Consider the following 23,026-nt stretch of genomic DNA (forward strand, 5'->3'; position numbering starts at 1 on the left):
GTGTAAAGGCATCCAGAAATAGTGGTTGGCACCTAGCCTGTGTTCAACATATGAATAAGTAATGAATAAATACATTTGGGGAGTGGGTGGGCGAACAACCCCTTGGGTGTCAGGTGGAGGGGGCAGCTTCCTGACCTTTCGAGAGCTGAAACCCCACCCAGCCTCTTTCGCTACCGTTTTCGAGTGGTTAAGAGCAAGGTTTCAGGTGGATTTCTGAGTTCGAGGCCAACCTCGTCTACAGAATGAGTTCCGGGACACAGAGAAATCCTGTCTCGAAAAAACAAAACAAAATAAAACAAACAAACAAACAAACAAAAAGAGCAAGATTTCGCCCTCTGTAGGAATTCACTGCACAGCTACTTACTGAGCGCGGGCAGTGCGGGCCACCACCCCCGCCCTCTGGGGCGGAGCACGGAGGACTCCAACCAGACCCGAGGCACAGCGGCGCGTGCACAGGGCGCCTAAGCCGACTTCCCACGGGAGCGCGCCTCGGGAACGCGCAGAACGCGAGCTTAGATGGGCGGAGCTTTTGGAAGCAGGGAGCTGGGGCATAGAGGGAGGGCATGGCGTTGCTAGGGGATTCTGATTGGTTGCTCAAGAAGGGTTGTCCCGTGACATTCCGCCTCCCGGGTCGCTATAGGTACAAGCGGCCGCCTAGGCGGCTTTCACGGCTTACCGCGGACTGAGCGAGCGTGAGGGTAAGAATCAAGGGGGACCCTGGGCCTGCGATGTTTAAGAACCGAGAATCTGAACCCACACGGGGACCTGGAACCGGAAATGGCCTATAGCCTTCCTTCTTCCTGGTATTCCTAGAACCAGTCACAACCGCTCTTGGGCAAAAAGTCCTAGATTATTTGTAGTTCTAAAAGAAGAGCTTAGATTCCGGGAAGTAAAGGGTAGCGAAGGAGTGTGTGAGGGTAGCGAAAGCGACTTGGGGCCAAATGTGGAATCCGTAACTTTTATTTTCGGAGATAGGGTCTCTCTACCTAGTAGCCCTGGCTGGCCTGAACCTGGCTATGTGGACCAGGCTGGCCCAGAACTCAGAGATCCTCCTGCTTCTGCCTCCTGAGTGCTGAGATTAAAGGTGGGTCCCACTATGCCCGGTGGGATACATAACATCTGTTATCTTCCACAGTTCAGCATATAAAGCTGCTAAGAGCAGATTCGAGTGGGTCCTGAGATTTGACTCCAAGGCGATGTTGCAGAAGACAGGTACCCTCACCTACTCAGGTGGCTTTGCAGGGGAGGACTGTGGCGAGGAAGCCCCACCCCTCCTCTTTCTTGATGGGGGTATGTGGGGAGAAGTGTGCCTCTCCTTGGAGCTGGGCCAGGAAAAGCAAGGAGATGCCCCACACCTCAGAATCATTTCCCCTCCAAAGAGGCCACTTCCTTTTTCAGCCCTGCTCCAGTGTATAGGTCCTATCTTACCCGATACTGGCGGGCTGTAGCAGCCCTGTCATGTGGGTGTGGTAATTTATATATACGGAAGCTGAAAGCCAAGAGGAAGGGGCTTGTGTAGGTGAGCAGCTGGGTTCAAGTCCACCCTGACCAACCCCTTTAGGCCCTTCTGAGGCTTTCTGAGGTGGAGAGCAAAAACTCCAAGGCCTCAGAAACCCAGAGTCAGTCCACAATGAACTGCCATTTCTGTGTAAGGAGGGAAGAGGGTGTCTGGTCTCACGTATATCAAGGACATGACTTCAGGGGTCAGTTCCATTGATTCCCAGTCTGTAGCAACAGCTTTTTGAATACATTACTTTGCCCCATGTCCCTCCCCCTCAGACTGCACTCACAGGCTGAGGCAACTCTAACCCTACTGGCCTGTGCCTGGGGAGGGCTGAAGGGCTGGAGGGGTTGAGGTGATGTCTGTGGGGGGAGGGGAGTGCTGTAGAAACCATTTACAAGTCACCATCCACCTCCCCCCTCAGTGCTCTTACTGGCCCTGGTGGCTCAGGTACTGATGCTGGAGAATGGGCTCCTACGGACGCCACCCATGGGCTGGCTGGCCTGGGAACGCTTCCGCTGTAACATCGACTGTGTGGAGGACCCGAAGAACTGCATCAGGTGAGTAAGATCTGCGTACCCAGGGCAACAAAATGGGGTCAGTGGGTCAGTGGGTGAAAGACACTCGTCAGCAAAAATAAAATAAAAAATAAATTTTAAAAATAGAAAAATGCAGAGTCAGAATGAATGTATCTGACACCCCATGACCTACTTGGGGCCTCAGTAGGTGTACTTGGCCTCTGAGGTAACTGAAAGAAGATAAAAGACCAGACAGGCCCCACATGCTTCCCTTGGCCTAGTCCTGCCCTTTGGCCAGACCACCTCTTTCTTGCCCTACCCTAATCCTAGAAGGTCATTTACACTTGTTATCCTGGCCCCGCCTCAGCTGGCAGCAGAGGCTTGGTTTTTTATAGCCAGAATTCAGAGCAGAGAGAAAGAGCGGGAATGAGGGACAGCCTGGGCAACTGAGCAGCACAGCCCCACTGTCCCTTGCTAGTGAACGGCTCTTTATGGAGATGGCGGACAGACTGGCCCAGGATGGATGGCGGGACCTGGGCTATGTATACCTCAACATCGATGACTGCTGGATTGGTGGGCGTGACGCCTCAGGCCGCCTAATTCCTGATCCCAAGCGCTTCCCTCATGGGATTGCCTTCCTAGCTGACTATGTAAGTCCAGCTCCAGTCCTTCCCCTTACTTAGTGTGAGGGCCTGGGACTCATTATCACAGTCTCCATTGAGAATGTGGCATAGTGGCAGAAACTGAAAAAGGAACACACACATACTATTGGCCTAATGAGGCGAGAGCCAGAAAGGGGCCTTAGCAAAAAGAACAGTCCCCTGGAGGAGGCATCTGGTTGAATCCATCCCAGAGGTGGGACCTCTGAAGCAGTAGCAAAGGCTTCTAGGCAAAAAACAGCTGGAGAAAAAGTGGCCACGGCTGGCAGAAGCCAGCCACTGGTTCTTTTGGTCAGTGAGAGCCACTGAGAGTTTCTTCTTTATTGAGACAGGGTCTTGTGTAGCCCAGGATGACCTCCAACACTCTGTAGCTGAGGATAACCTCAAGCTTCTGGTGCTAGCTGGGTACGGTGATGCATGTGTTTAATCCTGTGCTCCAGAGGCAGGCAGATCTATGTGAGTTCAAGGCCATCCTGGTCTACATAGAGAGTTCCAGGATAGCCAGGGTACATAGAGAGGCCCTATGCAAACAAGCAAACAAACACCTCTACATGTCACCATGCACAGTTTATGCAGTGTGTGGGGAAGAGAGCCCAGGACTTTTTACGTGTTAGGCAAGCACTCTGCCGGTTAATTTACATCCCCAGCCCTGGGAACCATTTAAGAGTTTAATGGGCTCTAGCAGAGGTGCCTGAGAAGAGTAGAGGGTCTCACTTGAGCCATGTCTCTTCAACCCCCCACAGGCTCATTCTTTGGGTCTGAAGCTGGGCATCTATGAGGACATGGGCAAAATGACCTGCATGGGTTACCCTGGTACCACCCTAGACAAAGTGGAGCTGGACGCGGAAACCTTCGCGGAGTGGAAGGTGGACATGCTGAAGTTGGATGGCTGTTTCTCCAGCTCCACAGAACGTGCAGAGGGTGAGTCCACATCTGGCTGGGACGCAGAGAGAGATCGGCATCTGTGTCTGCATACAGTGGTGGCAGTTCTCCCAAATCCCTCACCCCTGCTTACAGCTCCCAGGCCTTCTAAAGGTAGCTATGGCACCATACCTACCTCCTAAGGCTTGGCACCCAGGAAGTAAGCCTTTAGGTACAGGGAGGCACTTCCTAGGCTGTCCCCTGTGCCTGGTCAAGTCACCAAATTGGGGTTTCTGCAGGGTACCCCAAGATGGCTGCTGCCCTGAACGCCACGGGCCGTCCCATTGCCTTTTCTTGCAGCTGGCCAGCCTATGAAGGGGGCCTACCCCCCAAGGTAAGCCATTCTGTCTGCTACGGCTTCCCACTCCCATGTCCCCTCACCTCCTATGTGCCAGGCCTCTGGGAGGCTGCCACCACAGCTAGAGTAGCCAACACAGCTATATGTAGGTGTCTAGAGACCAGGTCACTGAGCCATAGCCTCTGCCAGCTTATCAGGCTGCTGGGGTTACATCCAAGGCAGGCAAGTGGTCAGAATCCCTAGGTGGTTCCATATGGGCCAGAAGGCAGATGAAGCCATGCATAACCTCAGAAGGGCCCAGACCTCCAAACCTAAAGGAGGCAGGTGGTGGCACTGACACTGAAGAAATGGGTATGTATGGTATGTATGTGGCACACAGTGGCGGGTGTGTGTGTGATGGGGATGCCCCCTCCCCTATATGGAGAGAAGAACAGGGCATTCCCAGAACTACACGCCATGAGAACCTGTTCTCTGCCTCATTCCAAGTCTCCAACTGTTAGCCCCCCCCAGCTGGTGGGTGACCCCTTGAGCAGCAAGGTGACTGGTGCTGACTCCTGCCTTTTCTGATGTTCAGGTGAACTACACCGAGGTCTCCAGGGTCTGCAATCTCTGGCGTAACTATAAAGACATCCAGGACTCCTGGAAGAGTGTGCTGTCCATCCTGGACTGGTTTGTGAGACACCAGGATGTACTGCAGCCGGTGGCGGGTCCTGGGCACTGGAATGACCCAGACATGGTACCAGCCTGGAAGAAGATGGGGTCTCTAGCCCAACCATTCATTCCATCCCTGCAACCCTTACAGCGCCACCCCGTGCTTCTCATTCTCCTAGGGCAGTGCTTCTTAGCCTTCCTAATGCTGCAGCCCTGTAATACAGTTCCTCATGCTGTGGCAACCCTCCGACCATACAATTCTTTTACTATTTCTTCATAACTAATTTTGCTCCTGTTATGAATTGTAATGCAAATGTCTGATGTGTGATTCCCCCCCCCACACACACACACTAAGGTCTGGATTCACAGGGGTTGAGAACCACAATGTTTTAGGGCCTAGATCAACACTAAACTGTATCCCTGGACTGAGTGTGTTGGGGTCTTCTAAACTCCGCCCTGCCCCCTCTTTCACATCAGAATGTTCAAGAGCAGAGTTTGGGACTTCCCATTGTTAAGCGCTTCCCTAGGACAGTCTGACGTCTTCGAAAAAGATCTGAAAGCCCATCTGTAGCGTCCATCCAGCTTACCTGTGTCTCTTCTTCTGTCCCTTCCCATCCCTGCTCTGGCTCCTCTGATGCTCAACTCTCACCCTGCCAAAGTCCTGCCTGTCCCCAGCCCTGTCCCGCCCCCTCCACCAGCATGCTGGCCCTCCATCCTGCTTTTAGTCCTTGGATCTCAATCACAGTCCAGAGGGCTTACACAGATACTCCTGTGATTATCAGGTCATTTAGTCAGCAAGCATCACCATGAATGACAACCAGGGTGTGTGTGTGTGTCTGGAGACCTGAGTCACCTGCTTTAGAGCTCCTGATCTAAACCTGGCGCTCTCCTCTCCTCTCCTCTCCTCTCCTCTCCTCTCCTCTCCTCTCCTCTCCTCTCCTCTCCTCTCCTCTTCTCTCTCTCTCTGGCCTGGATATCTTCTTTTTTTTTTTTTTTAAGATTGATTTATTTTATGTATATAAGATACACTGTCACTATCTTCAAACACACCAGAAGAGGGCATTGGAAGAGGGCATTGGATCCCATTACAGATGGCTGTGAGCCATCATGTGGTTGCTGGGAATTGAACTCAGGACCTCTGGAAGAGCAGTCAGTGCTCTTAACCACTGAGCCATCTCTCCAGCTTCCCCCTCCCCCCCCCCTTAATATCTTCTATGCCTCAGTCTCGTCATTGGGCAAGTGAGAATGACGACAGGAGCTACTGCTTCAGCTATAATTACTTGCATCTTGACTGTGGACTGCTTGGTTGCTTATGGTCAGGAATCCCTATTGTCCCTCTAACTGTGGCTGTGGCAAAGGGTGGCCAATGCCAGGAATCGCTGTGGTCCATCCAGCGGTGGCACAGAGTGGCCAGCGGCAGTTACGAGAGCTCTCTAAGACTGGGTCCTAACACTTCGCATTTCTTCCTTTCCTTACTCCCTTTCCCTCTCCCTCCTACCCCCCCTTTCTTTCTTTGTTTTATTTTATGTTGTTCTGTTCGAGACATCTGAATACCCCTGGTTGGCTTTATAGACTATGCTGCCCTTGAACTCATGGAGACCCACCTGCCTCTACCCTCCCAGTGCTGGGGATAAAGGTGTGCGTTTTTCATGTTGGTTTTTGAGACAGTCTCGTTTAGTGGAGACTTAATGTAGCCAAGATTAACCTTGAATGCTTGACCTTGCTTCTTCCTCCCAAGTTCTGGAATTACAGGCAGGAGTCACAGAGCCCAGACAGCCTTTCCTCTGTTTTTTGTTTGTTTGTTTGTTTGGTTGGTTGGTTGGTTGGTTGGTTTGGGGTTTTTTTTTGGCTTTTGTTTGTTTTGTTTGTTTGTTGTTGTTTTTTTTTCTCCCTGTATTAAGGTTGAACCCAGTCTCTACACACCCTAGGCAAGCACCCTACACTAGGCTATACATTCACTCTTTTTATATTTTTTACTTTGAGAGAAATCTCACTGAGTTGCACAGGCTAACCCTGAACACCCTCTAGTCCAGAGCAGGCCCTTGTATCTATTAGCCTGCATCTCTCAACTCACAAACTTTCTGGCCCCAGGATCCCATCTCATCACCTGAGTCAGCCACAAAAGGCCCATCACCCTGACCTGCATGGAGGGTGGGAGGAGCTGATGCTAAATGGAATATGGCTTGCTGGCCCAGTAACCTTGGCTGTGCTAACCCAGGCCTGCCTTGGCTACAGTGGCCCTGGTGCCCGCCTGTGGGAAGAGGCCAGCACTGACTGCTCCTTTCCTCTGTCCCCAGCTGCTCATCGGGAACTTTGGCCTGAGCTTCGATGAATCCCGGGCACAAATGGCCCTGTGGACAGTGCTCGCAGCCCCCCTCCTCATGTCCACGGACCTGCGTACCATCTCCCCTCAGAATATGGATATTCTTCAGAACCCACTCATGATCAAAATCAATCAGGACCCCTTAGGCATCCAGGGACGCAGGATCTTAAAGGTACTGGGATGGGGATGAGGGCATGGGAAGGCTGAGGGACTGGGCTCCCCTGAGAGCAGCGGAGCTGGGGCCAGGTCTCCCTTCTCCTTGCTTGGGAGCTGCTGCTGGCTTCTTGCCTGGGTCAGAGCAGGACAGTTCGTGGGAGTCAGGGTGGGGATACATGACAGGAGCATAGAGGATTGGTGAGTCACAGCAGACGGATACACATGATGTCCTGCAGAAAATGGGTACTTTCCTCCAGAGCTTGAAGAATGTTTTAGCCAAAGACCACTGTACACTGTTGCTACCGCAAGTGTCTACTGTATGCCATTGCTATTGTGTCTAGTGTATACCATTGCTATTGCAAGTGTCTACTGTATACTGTTGCTACCGCAAGTATCTACTGTATACCGTTGCTACCGCAAGTGTCTACTCTATACCATTGCTACCGCAAGTGTCTACTGTATACCATTGCTACCACAAGTGTCTAGTGTATACTGTTGCTCCTGCAAGCACCTACTGTATACTGTTGCTACCTCAAGCCTCTGTTTGTTGAGCATCATTGAGGGCTGGACACTCTGCATGCATTTTCTGAGTGACTCTATTTTACTGAAATTAGAACTTCCAGAATCTAGGCAATTTCCCCAAAGCCACACGTTTATACTTGAATTCAACAGTGTCACCCCAAAGCCTTTGTTCTGTGCATCAGTCCCTACCTCGAATGAAAAGAAATATGTCATGGTTTAGAAGGTTCTTGTTGAGGACCAGCAAGATGGCTCAGCTGCTAAAGCTGCAGAACCTGGTGACCTGGATTTAGTCCTGAGACCCACAAGGTAGAAGGAGAGACCCAAATGCCACAAGTTGTTTTCTGATGTGTGTGCACATGCATGCATGCGTGCGTGCGTGCACACATACACATATTAATAGTTAATAACATGTATGCAGGCAAAATACTCATACACATGAGTATAATAATAAATCTTACCTCCAAATGAAAACGCTAGAAGGCCCTTTTGAATTATTGATGTCTCAAGGAGACTGCTAGTCCCTGCCTCAGAGCCAGTGGTGGAGCTGGGCCTGAGGAATGCTCTGGAGACTGAAAATCTGTGCTTGAGGCCATCTGCATACCACCCCCTCAACCCCCTACCCCCCAGCCCTGCCCATTGTTCCCTCTTAACAGTGCCCACAACTGCAGCCCTGCAATGGTCTTGGCAATGCTCATACAGTGTGACCTCAGGTCTTTGGGTCTGTCCTTCTTGACATCTGGGGGGGGGGGGGGGTTGGGGGGTGCTCAGAATCAGCACCTGCTGAGTCAGGAAGGAAGGGAGAGAAAAGTGTAGGTGCTAGGTGACTGTGATGTCACATCTCCTTGGGTCTCTGTGACAGAGCTGTGGGCTGAGGTTGGTATAGAAGAGAGCTGGTCAGGAGTGGTAGAGAAGGCAGAGGTGTCAGGGCCAGGCTGAACATGAGACTCCAACCAGTGGTTTGTCTTTTATGCCTAGAGCAAATCCCATATCGAAGTGTTCAAGAGGTATCTGTCTAACCAGGCCAGTGCCCTGGTTTTCTTCAGCCGCAGGACAGACATGCCTTTCCGCTTCCATTGCTCCCTCTTGGAACTAAACTACCCCAAAGGCAGAGTGTATGAGGTGAGTGCCCTGCCACCTATGGTCCCTGGCCCAGCCCTCTGGCATCCAGGCGGCTCTGCTTCACACACAGTCCCCCTCCCCCCAATGCTTTGGAGCCCTAGGTGGTGCCTGGGGTAGGGGTGGGGCAGCTGGAGGCACCGAGGCTGTGGGTGGTGCTGTAGTTCTCTGGTACTGTTGTTTCCAGCTGTGTACAATGAGCTACTGGGGATGAATGACCCTTGACCTCTCAAGCTGGCCCCCACTCACAAGTCAGGTTTTGCCACCATTGAACTTATATTTTCCATGGGTTGGGGCTCTTTCTGTTTTCTGCTTGAACATCTGTCAGCCTTGCTATTAAGTATGGGGCCAAGAGGCCTCGCTCAGCTGGGCTGAAATACAGCCTTCTCCAGAGTGTGCATGTGTGTGTGTGTGCGTGCGTGCGTGCGTGCGTGTGCGTGTGTGTGTGTGCAACCTTGATAACGATGCATCCCTCCGCAAAACAGGGCCAGAACGTCTTCACAGGAGATATCTTCAGTGGTCTCCGGACTGAAGTCAACTTCACTGTGATCATCAATCCTTCGGGGGTTGTGATGTGGTACCTGTATCCCATCAAAGACCTGGGGGTATCCACGATGATGTCCCACTGGTGAGGACCCAAGAATGACAGGCTACGGCAGCCCCACTGAGCCTGGAGCACGGAGCCTTGGCAGGCCGAGGACATGGCAGGGCTCTGTCCTCCACAGGCTGCTTGGTGATGTGACCACCACCTCCAAAGTGCATTTGCAGGGCCCAGGTTCAATGCCAGGCCCAGCTGAAGCAGGGGCCTTCTTGGAAACTTGGAACTCTTGGGACAGTTTCCTGTGGCCTTCCGGCCTCTGCCCCTACACAGCTCTGCAGACTTCACTCGGCCAGCCTCCCGAGCCCCCGCAGGCAGGGTCCTGATGCCCACTGGACTCCAGCCTCTGACTTTGCTGACTCAGAAATCAGGATTTGGAATTTTTAAAATTAAGAAGAGAGACCTGACTCCTTGCCAGGAATTCTCAGAATCATGTGATTAGCCTTCCTCCTGGAGAAGGCCTTTGCAGTTGATACCCTGAGGGAGTGAAGGAGGAATCAGAGACCTTAGCTCCCTCAGGTCGCTAATAAAGCTGTTTTTTTTTTTTAAACTGTTCTCTAATCAAACAGGGTACTATGACCTGTGGTGGGGGTGGGGGGCTCATTGAGGGACTCTGGGTGGCACCAGCCTGATGCTGACAGTGAGTCTTATCCCCCACACAAGATGTATAGCATCTTTCTAACCCTCATTTTCCCACAGTGACCTTTGGACCTTTTAAAAGTTTCTTTTCCTGCATTATCTACTTCCTGGAAATAGCAGGCTTGCTCTCAACAGGGGGGCCATCCCTGGTGCACCTGGCACTAGTGAGCTAGTGGCCACCTAGTGAGATGTTGCAGCAATATGCAGAGACCCTCCAGCATAAGCTCTGCCCAGCGGTGTCCCTTGTCCCAGCTCCACCCCACTTTATCTCCCATTCTGGCAGCAGAAGATTCAAATTTCCCCAGTAAGTTCACAAGCCTGAGGGCCCTCTCTGTCCTGGGGTCTATTGCCCCTTCCTCCCTCTAAGGGAAGCAACAGTCAAGGAATGGTAGGCTCTGGACCACCTATGTTTGGTTCTGACTCCCAAGCCCCGTGTCTTTATTCATCCTAGGATGTAGGACACCTGTTTTACCCAGTATCCCTGGTTCTTTGTCATTCACAATGCTGGTGACAGCGCAGGCTTGCTAGGTCCTTCTTATACCTTAATGCAGGGGCGACTGAGCTGCAGGCCTTGTGTTGATCCTGCCATTTCTTCTGAATAGATCTGTACTCCACCTTCAAGTGTCAAGGTTCTTGAGTCTACAATATGGTGTAAAAATTTTAGAAGAAGCTTGACCCTTGACCATAGCCTACGTGCATTCTCTAGAGGAACACACATGTCTCTCTCCCTACCCACCGTGTGTGTGTGTGTGTGTGTGTGTGTGTGTGTGTGTTTTGAAAGGATCTATTAAATCGGTCTGGGAAATATGGTTAAAATGGTCTCAATAGTAGCTGTCTCACACCTGAAATTCAAGAACCCATAATTCTCCAAGCTGGATACCTCAAACATACTCCAACAATGGCCGTCTCATAGCCTAGAGGCTGACAGCCCTGTCCAGGAGGCTAGTGCCTAGGCTAGTGCCAGTCTGGTTTGGAAGGCCCTGGAGGGGTCCTGGAGAGCCATCCCTATCTCTAGGAAAAGCCCAGAAAAGCTGATACTGACATCAAAGGCTTCATCTGCAGTAAATTAACTTAGCAATGATAGAGAAAGCCAATAACCTTCCTTCTCGGTCCTTTTATATCTGGACTGTCCCCAGAAAGGCCTGCCCAAGTTTGGGTTGAGTTTCCCCATATTAATTGGGTGAATCAGCATAACACCCCCACAGACAAGCCCACTGGTCAAGTTGAATGTAAACAATTACTCAGTTGAGGCTAAGTGACCTGATGACTCCAAGTTGTGGCAAATTGATATTGAAAACAAATACCTAAGATGGCGAGTTTTGCTGATGAGGCTGCCATATCTTCCCAATCTGGCAGTTGTATCACCAGAGAAAGCTGCCATTCCCCGAAAGGCTCTTACCAAAGACAAATTCGTGTTTCGTTCTCCTTTATTTCAAGGATAACCTCACTGAGTGTGGAATTTTAGCTGCTTTGTCCTCCTCTTTCTTTCGAGGTTCGAGCAGTTTGTCCTCTTGTTCTTGTCCTGAAGTAGGAGTCCCTCCATCCTAACCCTGAAAGTTATCACTCTGCCTCGTACCTTTGTGGCAGGGTTTCTCACTGAACCTGGAGTTCCCTGTTTTCTACTGGGCTGGCAGCCAGCAAGTCGCAGTCATCCTCCTGTCTCTGCTGCCCTCTGTGCTGGGTTACAGGAACTATGCCTGGCTTTCATGTGGATGCTTAGATTTGAACTCTGGTCCTTATGCTTGCTCAGCAAGCCCGCCTCACTGCTGAGCAGTCTCCCTGTCCCTGCTGGTTACTACCAGCAAATAAACCAATTGCGTGACTTTCCCCTTGGCAGTGCTCAGTTCACTTGTGAATTTTCACCAGAACACTGCATTTCTGTTCTAACCATTTTTGATAGGTTAGCTCAGCCCATGAAATGAACTAATTCAAGCCAAAGGTATAGAAAGGCGGGCTTATTGGGTGCAGCTCTCTGGTGGGTTCACTTGATCTCACAGAGGTCAGGAACTTGTTTTCAGGTTTTGGTTTTATTGTTGCCTTGGGAGGTTAGTATTGTTACTGTTTTGAGACATGGTCTCTAAATGTATCCCAGGCTGGACTCAAATTTGCCATCTTCCCACCTTAGCCTGCCAAGAGCTGATATTACAGGCATGTACCACCCACATTCTGAGATGGACTTCATATACAAAGGCTGTTGATTCCACTGTAATTCCATGGTTAAAAAAGGAGGCGTATTTATGTGGGTGTCAGGAAAGGAGACAGAAAGAAGTTAATAGTCTCAAGTCAGATCTCAAACTCTGGTGAACTCTGACCTAACCTTTGACCTTACAAGTCTTTATTTACAACAAGCTGTAGAGGAGAAAAGTAGGGCTTTCTCTTTCACTGGGTCATTTAGGGCCCAGCTGGTTAGGCTATGACGAAACAGTCAACCAGTCCTTGTTAAAGAAAACTAAATACTCTAGGTTTGTTCTTCAGATAGGTGTTTTTCCCTTCTGCTGAAAACATTAAGGGATCTTGATGGTTAATTCTGTCGTTTCTATGAGATCTTAACTAACAGGCAGCATCTCAGTGTGTTTCCAGAAAGGTTGAACTTGGGGGGGGGGTCAGGGGGGGAGTAGGAACCCCTGCCTCAGAGTGGACCTGTGGCATCTTCTGACATGTGTCCCAGACACAGCTGGGCCAAGCCTTGCTACTGAGCCTGTCTTTCAGTGTTCCTGCAGTGACATCCTGCTCCAGTTTCATCAGCCTTCCAGGGTGGGGTTGGTATTGGTAAAGAATATTCTAGGTTTTGGCTTCACACAAAGAAACACATGGACACAGCAAAAGTAATTTAGCAAGACAATGTCTTTTTGTAAAACCTGTACCACTACTCAAACCAGGCTAGACAGCCCCCCCTGGGGAAGAAGAAGTTCTAGGAAGGCAAGGAGGCCTTTGCATAAACCAGAGTTTTTACAGGTGGAGAAGATTAATAGGTTTGTATAAAAGCTTTACAAGGTGGAGGAGAGATAGAATCCTGACCCCTGGTGACCTCAACAACTCTGATAGAAAAAAAAATTATTTTCTTCATGGACTACAGACCAGGGAACCTCTGGGAATCTTCAGGCCTTCAGCACCAGATTGACACTTCTGAGGTGTACAGCTTCAGCAGTACTATATATACATACACACACACACACCCATCCCTGTTCATGTGTCCCTGTCTATCCCTAGGCTACTTTACATAGATGGGATCAAGTCTCTTGCTCTGGTTGATCTGTATCCTTTTTTTCAAACATTTTTCTTCCTTGAGAGACAGGACTGTGCTCATACCACCACCACCCCCCACCAATATTTGGGGGTTTTAGATGTAATACAGGTCCCTAAGATTTAAGCCACGTTCTACTGCGATCGCTGTTGCCCTGAGCTAGCTGTTGATCTAGAACAACTCTCCAGAAGTCTGCAGGGCCAGCTTCTTCACCTCCCTTGCCTTTCCAGTATTCGCTACAGTGTCACCCTTTCAAAAGACTGTGTGACTATTACTTCAATTACTTAGATCTATAAAAGAAAAATGCCTCTAACCTGTAAGCCCCACTTGCCCAAGGACAGAAAACTTCCTGGAATGCTGGGAGCGGTGGTTAGGTGAGATGACAGGCCACCATTTTTTGCTTCTGTAAACAAGCTCTGTTGCCCTATTGGGCAGCATGTGCTTGATCACACACATAAGCAGAATACGTGCAGGCAGCAAGTGCATCAGGATGCATGCTTGCTTCTGATTGGACAAAGGCAGGATGTATGTAGCCTTGTGGCTTCTGCCAGTTCCCTCTACCAAAGGAGCCATTTCCCTTACCACTGGCAGAAGGGACAATTGGCCCTCTGTGGTTTCTCTCAGTTTGCCAAAGCATGTGCTAGCATCACAAAGCCCATGCTGACATCATGGCCCTCCCCTCCCCTAAATTTTCCAGCTCATGGGCTCCCCCCTCCCTCAAGCTACTTATTTCTCTTTATAACCCTGCTATTTTGACCTTTCTCTTTTGTACCCATGATCTTTCTACTACTTTCTTTTTCTGGTCTGAACTCTTCCAGATGCCTCTGGCTCTTCTCTCCTTCATATTTACAATAAAAATAAAATAAAATAAATTAAAAACTTCCCTTAAACCATACTATATGATGGAACAATCATGCCAAAACCGTAAGTTTATACCCAGTGCATACATTGAGAAGGAACACTAGGTAAACCATTTCGAGTATGTGAATTGTGAGAAATAAAATCTGAGGGTTAATTTTCAAAATAAAGGTATCTTAAGTAAGCTTGATTTGACTGGAGGTAAACAGAAAACCCTGGCTGGCCATCCCATTCCCCCCTCCCCAACCCTGCAAGGCTAGCTACCTTTCCACCCAAACAAATTCAGAGTAGAAAATAACTAGTTATCAAGTTTGCCTCAGGACCCACAGATGTGAAGAGGCTTAAAATAAACAGGATGTGAAATGTCCAGGTAAACCCACGGGCTCACTTTTGTTAAAGAGTAGACAAAGGTAATGTAGATGAGAGAAATAACTGTACCATGATGGGCTGGAAGGGTGACTCCACAGCGGACAGCTTGCCCCAAACACTCCTACATGTGAAACAAAAAAATAGATAAATCTCCCTTTTAAGATCGACTTGGGTTTTTTTGTTTGTTTGTTTGTTTTGTTTTGTTTTGTTTTTTTATGTGCATGAGTGCTTTGCTTATATGTATGTCTGCCCATGCACCGTGTGTGGTCTGGTGCCAGCGGAGGGCAGGTGGAGGAAGTCAGATTCTCTGGAACTGCAGTTATAGTCAGTTAGCAGCCATGTGGGTGCTGGGATGAAACCTGCAGCCTCTGGAAGAGCAGCCGGTGCTTTTAACCACTGAGCCACACAACAATGACTGCAGTGTCAGGGGTACGGGGAGAGCTGATCCCTGTGCTGTGGGCACGGGAGGAATCCTAACCACAGGATCTTCATGCCTGGGACAACAGCAGCAGAGCTGAGAGGAGTCTCAGTAAGGGTCCAGTGTTGATGGTGTAGAAGAAGCCAGACAACCGTACCAACAAATTACAATAAACATCTGCAAGCAAAGCTACTTGGGCAAGGAATCCTGTGGGACACACCACAGCTCCCAGTGTCACTCCAGCAAACAAACACGTGATGCCGAGGTGGGAAAGGAGGAGGAGCGAGACAACACACACATGGCGGAACTGGAGACAAGACAGCTGTGACAGGTGTGAGAGAACACTAGTTCATAAAAGAGCAGGTCCTCACCCAGAGGGGTGGGCAAGTTGGCTTTTATTTTAATTTCTTATTTACTTTTTTTTGGGGGGGGGTTACAAGGGTGGAGGGCAGACATGGAAAGACTGGAAAATCAGTAGGATTGGGGTAGATGATGTGAAATTCCCAAAAATTCAATTAAAAACATAATTCTATGTGGTAGCCACAGCTGGAGCCAGGATCCTCCACACAGAGAGTTTGGTGTGGGCTTTCACAAGATGGTTGGTGGATTCCTGACAGGAAAATTTGGTGACCACAGTCTCTTTCCAGAGGACAGGGCCAGGCAGCTCTGATTCTATGCAGTCATAGCTGACCTGGTATTCACTAGGTAGACCAGGCTGGCCTTGAACTCACGGAGAGCCTCGAACCTCTAGATTTAAAGGTGTTCACTGCCACACCTGGGCACCTCCACCTCTGAATGGTTGTCGATTCTTTGCTTTTCAGAGGTCCTTTATTATGCTTAGCTGTAAGATGAAGCTATGAACAGCCTGTATCTCATGGGCTCGCTATAGGGTTAAGTTGGCATGCTGCCTGATAACCAATTATGGCAGTGAGCATATTCAAAAGCCTTTGAACACAGAGTCCTGTGGGACCATAGAACTTGCCAGTTTGGGCCATCCAGAACCCCCTGAGCCACTGCTGTGACATGGGAGGAGGTGAAACAAAGCCCAGCCTTCAACAGTGAATGTCTCAGGGCTCCCCCAAATATCAAACAGTCTGCTGAACAAAACTGACGCTACAAATTATAATCTTCATTCGGTGGCTAGAAGTCAACAGTGCACATGCATGCATGTGTGCATGTGTGCGTGCGTGCGTGCGTGCGTGCGTGCGTGTGTGAGTGCATGGTACAGTTAAACACAGTGTGCTCTTTTTCCCCTCAACAAATTCCTAGTGGCTCACTCTATGGCCAGCCCCAGCAATGAGACATAGTTTCTGTTCTCCAGGAACCCACAGGTTGCAGGGGAGACAAGATACACAAGATACACAGTCCCTACAGGACTGACCCAGCCCTTTGCTGGAACAAAGGGCACCCCACAAGCTCAGCAGAAGGTAATTAGCCTAGAGGTAGGGCTCAGAGCACACTCTTCGGAGAACTTCTGGGCTGTTTTGAAAGATGACTGGAATGAATGGGAAGACACAGAGGCAAAGCTGGCTCAGTTCAGTGTCTGCAGTGTTCAGCACAGCTGGAGGGCACAGCTGGGGGGTCAGTGTAGGGCAGATAGAACCCAAACAGTAACAAGGTCCTTGTATACACAAGAGCCAGAAGGCTAGCCTTTACCCCAAGACTGCGGGAAGCCACTGTACCGTTTGGAAGCAAAGTAGAACGAGGCAAGTTGTCCACTCATCTTTTAAATTATTCATTTTAAAAATAGGTTTTACATGAACACAGGACAAAATTGAAAAGGTGCAAATGGGAGTTTACAGTCTCCCTGCAGACTTTTCCCCAAGTCATGCAGCTCCCCAGCCAGAAGCAACCTGTTTATACTGCCTAAGGTCATCCGCGATGTCTGCTCAACAGTACGTATGTGGGAGTAGTGGGGAAGTCAATGAGGTGAACTGTGACTCACTCTTTATTGTATTTTGAAGATTAGACTATTGTTGGTCGTTTGATGCTTTTTTTTTTTTTTTTTAACAGGGTTTCACTGTACAGCTCAGACTGTCCTCCAGCTGAGGCTTTCTGCCTTAGCCGTTCAAATGCCGGCAAGATGGCTCAGAGCGTAATGGGATCCACATCACAGGAAGAAAGGACAATTTCCCCCAATGCTGTGCATCGCTGTGCCTGCCCAGATTATTTGGGGAATTTTCTAACAGCTGCCAGCATTCCCAAAAGAGATGCTTAGACTTTATTTTTTTTAAGACTAGCATGTCCATTGGTTGGAAGCAAATATCTGCATCTGACTCTTTCAGCTGCTTGTTGGCTCTTTCGGAGGGCAGTCATGATAGGTCCCTTTTTGTGAGCACTCCATAGCCTCAGTAATAGTGTCAGGCCTTGGGACCTCCCCTTGAGCTGGATCCCACTTTGGGCCTGTCGCTGGACCTTCTTTTCTTCAGGATCCTCTCCATTTCCATCCCTGCAGTTCTTTCAGACAGGAACAATTATGAGTCAGAGATGTGACTGTGGGATGGTAACCTCACTTGATGTCCTGTCTTCCTGCTGGAGGTGGGCTCTGTAAGTTCCTTCTTCCTACTGTCCAGCATTTCATTTAAGGTCCCTCCCTTTTGAGTCCTGAGAGTCTCTCACCTCCCAGGTCTCTGGTGCATTCTGGAGGGTCCCATCAACCTCCTATTTCCTGAGGTTGCCTGTTTGCATTCTTTCTGCTGGCCCTCAGGGCTTCAGTCCTTTTCCCTCACCCAATACCAGATCAGGTTCCCCTCTTCTCCCCACTCCTCCTCCCTTCTACTTTCTCCCCCAAGTCCTTCCCTCCCTCCCCACCTGTGATTGCTTTCTTCTCTCTCCCAAGTGGGACTGAGGCATCCTCACCTGGGCACTTCAGCTTGTTGACCTTTTTGAGTTCTGTGGACTGCACCCAACCAATGGACAGAAGCAACTGACCCCTGTTTTTGAATTAGGGAAAGCTGAAAGAAGCTGAGGAGGAGGGTGATCATGTAGGAGGACCAGCAGTCTCAATTAATCTGGACCCCCCAAGGTCTCTCAAACACTGGACCACCAAACAGACAGCATACACCAGCTGATATGAGGCCCCCAACACACATACAGTAGGGGACTTCCAGGTCTGTGTTCATTGAGATGATGCACCTAACCCTCAAGAGACTGGAGGCCCCAGGGAGTTTAGAGGTCATGTGGGGTGGGGTGGGGTGGGGTGGGGTGGGGTGGGGGCATCCACTCGGAGATAGGGGAGTGGGGAGGATGTGTGGGATGTGGAGCAGTTGGAGGGTGGATGAGGGGGGCAGGGAATGGAATATGGAGTGTAAAAAATAAAATAATTAAAAAAAAAAGACTAGCATGTCAGAAAGTATCTGCCTGCCTCTCCTATGGATCTGGAGAACAGATTGGGCCTAGGGCACCAGTGGCAACAAACATTGGCTCAAGAAACAGATTGCAGGGCTGGAGAGATGGCTCAGAGGTTAAGATGAGTGGTTGCTCTTCCACAGGTCCTGAGTTCAATTCCCAGCAACCGCATGGTGGCTCATCACAACCATCTGTAATGATATCTGATGCCTTCTTCTGGTGAGTCTGAAGACAGCTACAGTGGACTCAAAGACAGATTACAAGTGAAGAGACAAGGATGGATGGTGTGGGTGGTTTGACTAGGAATGGCCCCCATAGACTCCTGTGTGTGAGTGTTCGGGCCACAGGGAATGACACCATTAGGTGTGGCCTTGGAGGAAATTCATTACAATAGAGGTGGGCTTTGAGATCTCCTATGCCCAAGCTACACCCACTGTGACACCCTTCCCTTCTGCTTCCTGCTGATCAAAATGTAGAACTCTCAGCATCTTCTTCAGCACCATGTCTGCCTGCATGCCACAATAGTTCCTAGCATGCCCGTAATGGACTGAACCTCTGAACTGTAAGCCAGACCCAAACTAAATGCTGTCCTTTGTAAGAGTTGTCATGGTCATGGTGTCTCTTCACAGCAATAAAACCCTAAGGCAGGTGGTATTGGAAGTATAGAGGACTCTGGGGGTCAGGAATAAGCTGGGTGGCCAGCACTAATCACTAGGATTGACAGAGGACAGAAGGTTAGAAGAAACTGCTGGTCATGAGTGTAGCCTGGAACCAGTCCTTCACTCCATTCAGCTACCTTTGAGAGAGTCTCTTCTCCAACCGCATGGGATGAGTATGTCTTACCTTTCCACAGATGCTACACATCCCCCTGTGCACTCAGTGTCTAAGTAAGCTCTGTAGCAGAAATGATTTTTTTTTTTTGCAATAAATTTCTGGACTTTGTCTCTGTTTTGAAGATACTCAGCACATACAAGATTTTCAAACAATCAGCCAGATGCTGAACAAGGAGAGAAAAGTCAGTGTGAAGTCAAAGGCCCACCCTTATGTTCTGTGAAACTCAGAGCCTAAGCTTATACCCAGGATGTGCTCAGGAGATGGGGAGGATGCAGGTCCACAGCAGCTGAGAGATGGGGATCTGGGCATTGGGGGAGAAACTCAAGTCTCTTGAGTAGGCTATAGGGCCTGTGCTTGCATAAGGTTGAATCTCTGACACAGTGGTTTAAAGCGTCTCCCAAGGTCCTAGGGTCCCAAGTGCTTAGACTTGAGGGGACTGTAAGACCAAAGAGTAGCAATCTGACAGATACTTTTGCCCAACCTGGGGAAAACACATCAACTAGACAGATGATTGGGTGGAGCCTTAGCAACATAATGAAATTTAAAGAAACAAAGACATAGACTATTGCTTGTGTATGTCAATCTATGAATTGGAATCACACCAGCTATACAACCTGTATGTCTTTCCCTGGATTTCTCGGGACATTTGACAATGGAAGACTCTGTCTGGCAGGCTGCTGGGCATGTGCTCACTCACCCACAGAAAGGAACACTTCGGGGTTCATTTTGTGAGTCCTCTGTCTGGCCTAATTCTTTCTTTCTATCCCATTCACGCTCCAGATAGATTAGGTGAATGAGTGGACCATAACTTCTGCATGGGAGGTAAGAAAGAAACAGGAAGAGGAGTGGAGTCTGATAACACAGGCAGCGTCTCAAGTGTAGTGGGTTGCTACAGGACCCATGCAGGAGGCCCAGCTAAATTCTTACTGGATTTGTCTAAACAGAGTAAATGTATACTGGGGTCAGATTCCCTGGAACTGCTGTTTCCGATGGCTGTGAACCACTATGTGTTGAGAGCCAACCAGGTCATCTGCAGGAGCAGCTAGTGCTCTTAACCACTGAGCCATCTGTCCAACCCGGGGAAGTAGTTTACTTGTTTATTTATTATATGCATTGTTTTGCATGAATCTCTGTCTCTGTTTCTCTGTCCCTGTGTGTGAGAGAGAAAGAGAGAGAGAGAGATCCTCTGGAACTAGAGTTACATTGACAGTTATAAGCTGCTGTCTCAGTTAGGGTTTTACTGCTGTGAACAGACTCCATGACCAAGGTAAGTCTTATGAAAACATTTAGTTGGGGCTGGCTTACAGGTTCAGAGATTCAGTCCATTATCATCAAGGTGGGAACATGGCAGCATCCAGACAGGCATGGTGCAGGAGGAGCTGAGAGAGTTCTACATCTCCATCTGAAGGATGCTAGTGGAAGACTGGCTTCCAGGAAGCTAGGATGAGGGTCTTAAAAGCCGATGCACATAGTGACACACCTACTCCAACAAGGTCATACTTCCTCCTAATCGAGCCACTCCCTGAGCCGAGCATATACAAAGCATCACAGCTGCCGCGTGGAACTGAAAATGGGTACTGAGGAAGGGGTGTCTGGGCGTGGTAAAACAAATAATCAGAAGTCAAATTGTGGATTACAAGTTAACAGCCTATGTCCTGCTCAAGACAGCTTTCCAGATTGTGTTCTCTCTCTCTCTCTCTCTCTCTCTCTCTCTCTCTCTCTCTCTCTCTCTCTCTCTCTCTCCCTCTCCCTCTCTCTCTCCCTCTCTCCCTCTCTTGTTCTCTCTGTGTGTGTGTGTGTGTGTGTGTGTGTGTGTGTGTGTGTGTGTGTGTGTTCTGCTCGAGATAGCTTTCTCTTGCTATTATACAAACTCAGCTCAGGGGGCTAGAGAAGATGACTCAGTGGTTAAGAGCACTGACTGCTCTTCTGAAGGTCCTGAGTTCAATTCCCAGCAACCAGATGGTGGCTCACAACCTTCAGATAACAATATCTGACTCCATCTCCTGGAGTGTCTGAAGACAGCTACAGTGTAACTTATATATAATAAGTAAATAAATCTTAAAAAAAAAAAATTTCCAGAGTCAAGTAAGGCAGTGGTGGCACATACCTTTAATTCCAACTCTTGGGAGACAGAGGCCAGCCTGGCCTGCAGAGCAAGTTCCAAGGCAACTATAGTTACATACAGAAGAAAACATCTCAAAAAAAAAAAAAGTTCCAACATTTTAAAAGTTCACTCTCTTAACTGTCAACTCCTATAAAGTCAAAGTCACATGCTTCCAACAGGGTAAACACTCTTCACAGAAAAAAAGAAAAGAGAAAAAAAAAGAATCAAGGCATACAAAGAATGAACCTGCAACTCCAGTTTCAGGTGATCTGTCCTTTTGCCTCCAGAGACACCAAGTCTACACACACATACATATACTCATACATTCATATATATGTGTGTGTGTGTATATATATATATATATATATATACATACATATACACATACACTCATATATTCATACACACACACACACAAACCAAAACCTTGAAATTTGACTAATAGCTACTTCTATACCCTCCTTATGTGAATTTTAGTTGAAATTGTGGAATCATGTGAAATTACTGACCATGCATGGCATGTTACAAAATATTTATTACATGTAAATACATTTGTTTTCTTAAGATAAAGTTTCGGTGTAACTCATGCAGACCTTGAATTTGCGATTCTACCTCAGTCACCGAATGTTGGGATTGCAGGTGTGTACCACTGTTCACAGTTTAAGATATATTTGCTACAAATACACCATAGAAGGGTTTTGTTCAGATGGGGTGAAGACTATATGACACACCTCCCACAACATGTTTTTCTCATTTAATAAGTCTTAGAAATAGCTGGCATAGGCAGCATGGGTGTACCAGTTTCTAGGTTTCATATTAGTGAACATGCGTTTTAATTATTTTTGTCACTACTGTGACCAAATGACCTACAAAAGGTAACTTCTGGGAGAAAGGGTGCTTGGGGCTCACAGCCCATCCTTATATGGGAGACGTGGTAGGAGAGTCTAGGTCCACTGCACTGTTCGGGAAGCAATGAAAGGGGTAAGACCGCCCACCTGCCCTTTCCCCTTGGTTCCCTTGTTATTCCACACAGGGCCCTGGCACATGGGACAGTGCTGACTAGACGCATTCAGAGTGAGTTTTCACACTTAAACCTTTAGAAACAGCCTCACAGGCACACCCAGAGGAGTGTCCCACTGTGCCCAAGTGTTCCTCAAGCCGGCCAAGTTGACGGGAGAAACTAACCACCAGGTAAGCCATTTCTATTTTTGTGCCACTGGAAACAAAGAATGCAACAGACCCTTTCCCATAGGCATCTCTGTGGGCACGTGCCAGTATCCTTCAGTGGGGGGGGGGGAACACTGAGATTCGAAACTGCTACAGCAAAAATTTTAATAGGGGTGGAGAAGACAGCTCAGTGGTAGCGTGTGGCTAGTGTGTGTACACCCTAGGCTCAATCCTCAGCCGTTCGGGAGCAAAGCCGTTCAGTATCTGGAAATGTCAAAGTTCCCCAGCACTATTGGAATTAGCATCCCTTTAAGTACCGTGTCATGAATATTACTGCCTCCCTTGTTAATTGGCAATGCATATATTTTTTCACATGTACATTTCTTTCCTTTTTAATGTTAAAAATGTGCGTGCATGCGTAGGTGTGCAAATGTAGGTGTGCATGCCTGTGCGTGCATGGGCTTGGAGAGGTCAGAGGTCAAGGTCGGGTGCATTCCTCAGTTGTTCTCCACCCTACCTGAAACAAGGTCTCCTATCTGGGGCTCACTGATTCGGGCTGACTAGCTAGTAGGAATCACTGATTTCCCACCCACAGAACAGGAACTACAGGTGTGTGCAGCCAGGTCTGGCTTCTTGTAAGTGCTGGTGAGCAACATCAAGCCCTTAGGCCTCTCCCACGCGCGTGAGCAGTGGAGCAGCTCACTGGCCCCACTTCTCTCTTGCAGCTCTTCACACATTCTGACCAGACTGTTCATGCACGTGCTGGGAACTACTGCCATCCT

General features: G+C 48.8%; 1 protein-coding gene across 1 annotated transcript; it reads left to right on the top strand.

The window, feature by feature from the left end:
• Positions 1-511: 511 nt before the first annotated feature.
• On the top strand, positions 512-9,813 carry Naga (alpha-N-acetylgalactosaminidase). The gene is made up of 10 exons (XM_021183289.3): positions 512-698; positions 1,136-1,212; positions 1,926-2,061; positions 2,498-2,669; positions 3,422-3,599; positions 3,839-3,933; positions 4,472-4,633; positions 6,846-7,043; positions 8,525-8,668; positions 9,151-9,813. Exons 2-10 carry the CDS (start codon positions 1,197-1,199, stop codon positions 9,295-9,297), a joined length of 1,248 nt encoding a protein of 415 aa, XP_021038948.1. The 5' UTR covers positions 512-698; positions 1,136-1,196; the 3' UTR covers positions 9,298-9,813.
• The last annotated feature ends 13,213 nt before the right edge of the window (positions 9,814-23,026 follow it).

Source organism: Mus caroli, unplaced genomic scaffold, assembly GCF_978045245.1.
Source record: "Mus caroli unplaced genomic scaffold, Mus_caroli_1 scaffold_16, whole genome shotgun sequence".
NCBI lineage: Eukaryota > Metazoa > Chordata > Mammalia > Rodentia > Muridae > Mus > Mus caroli.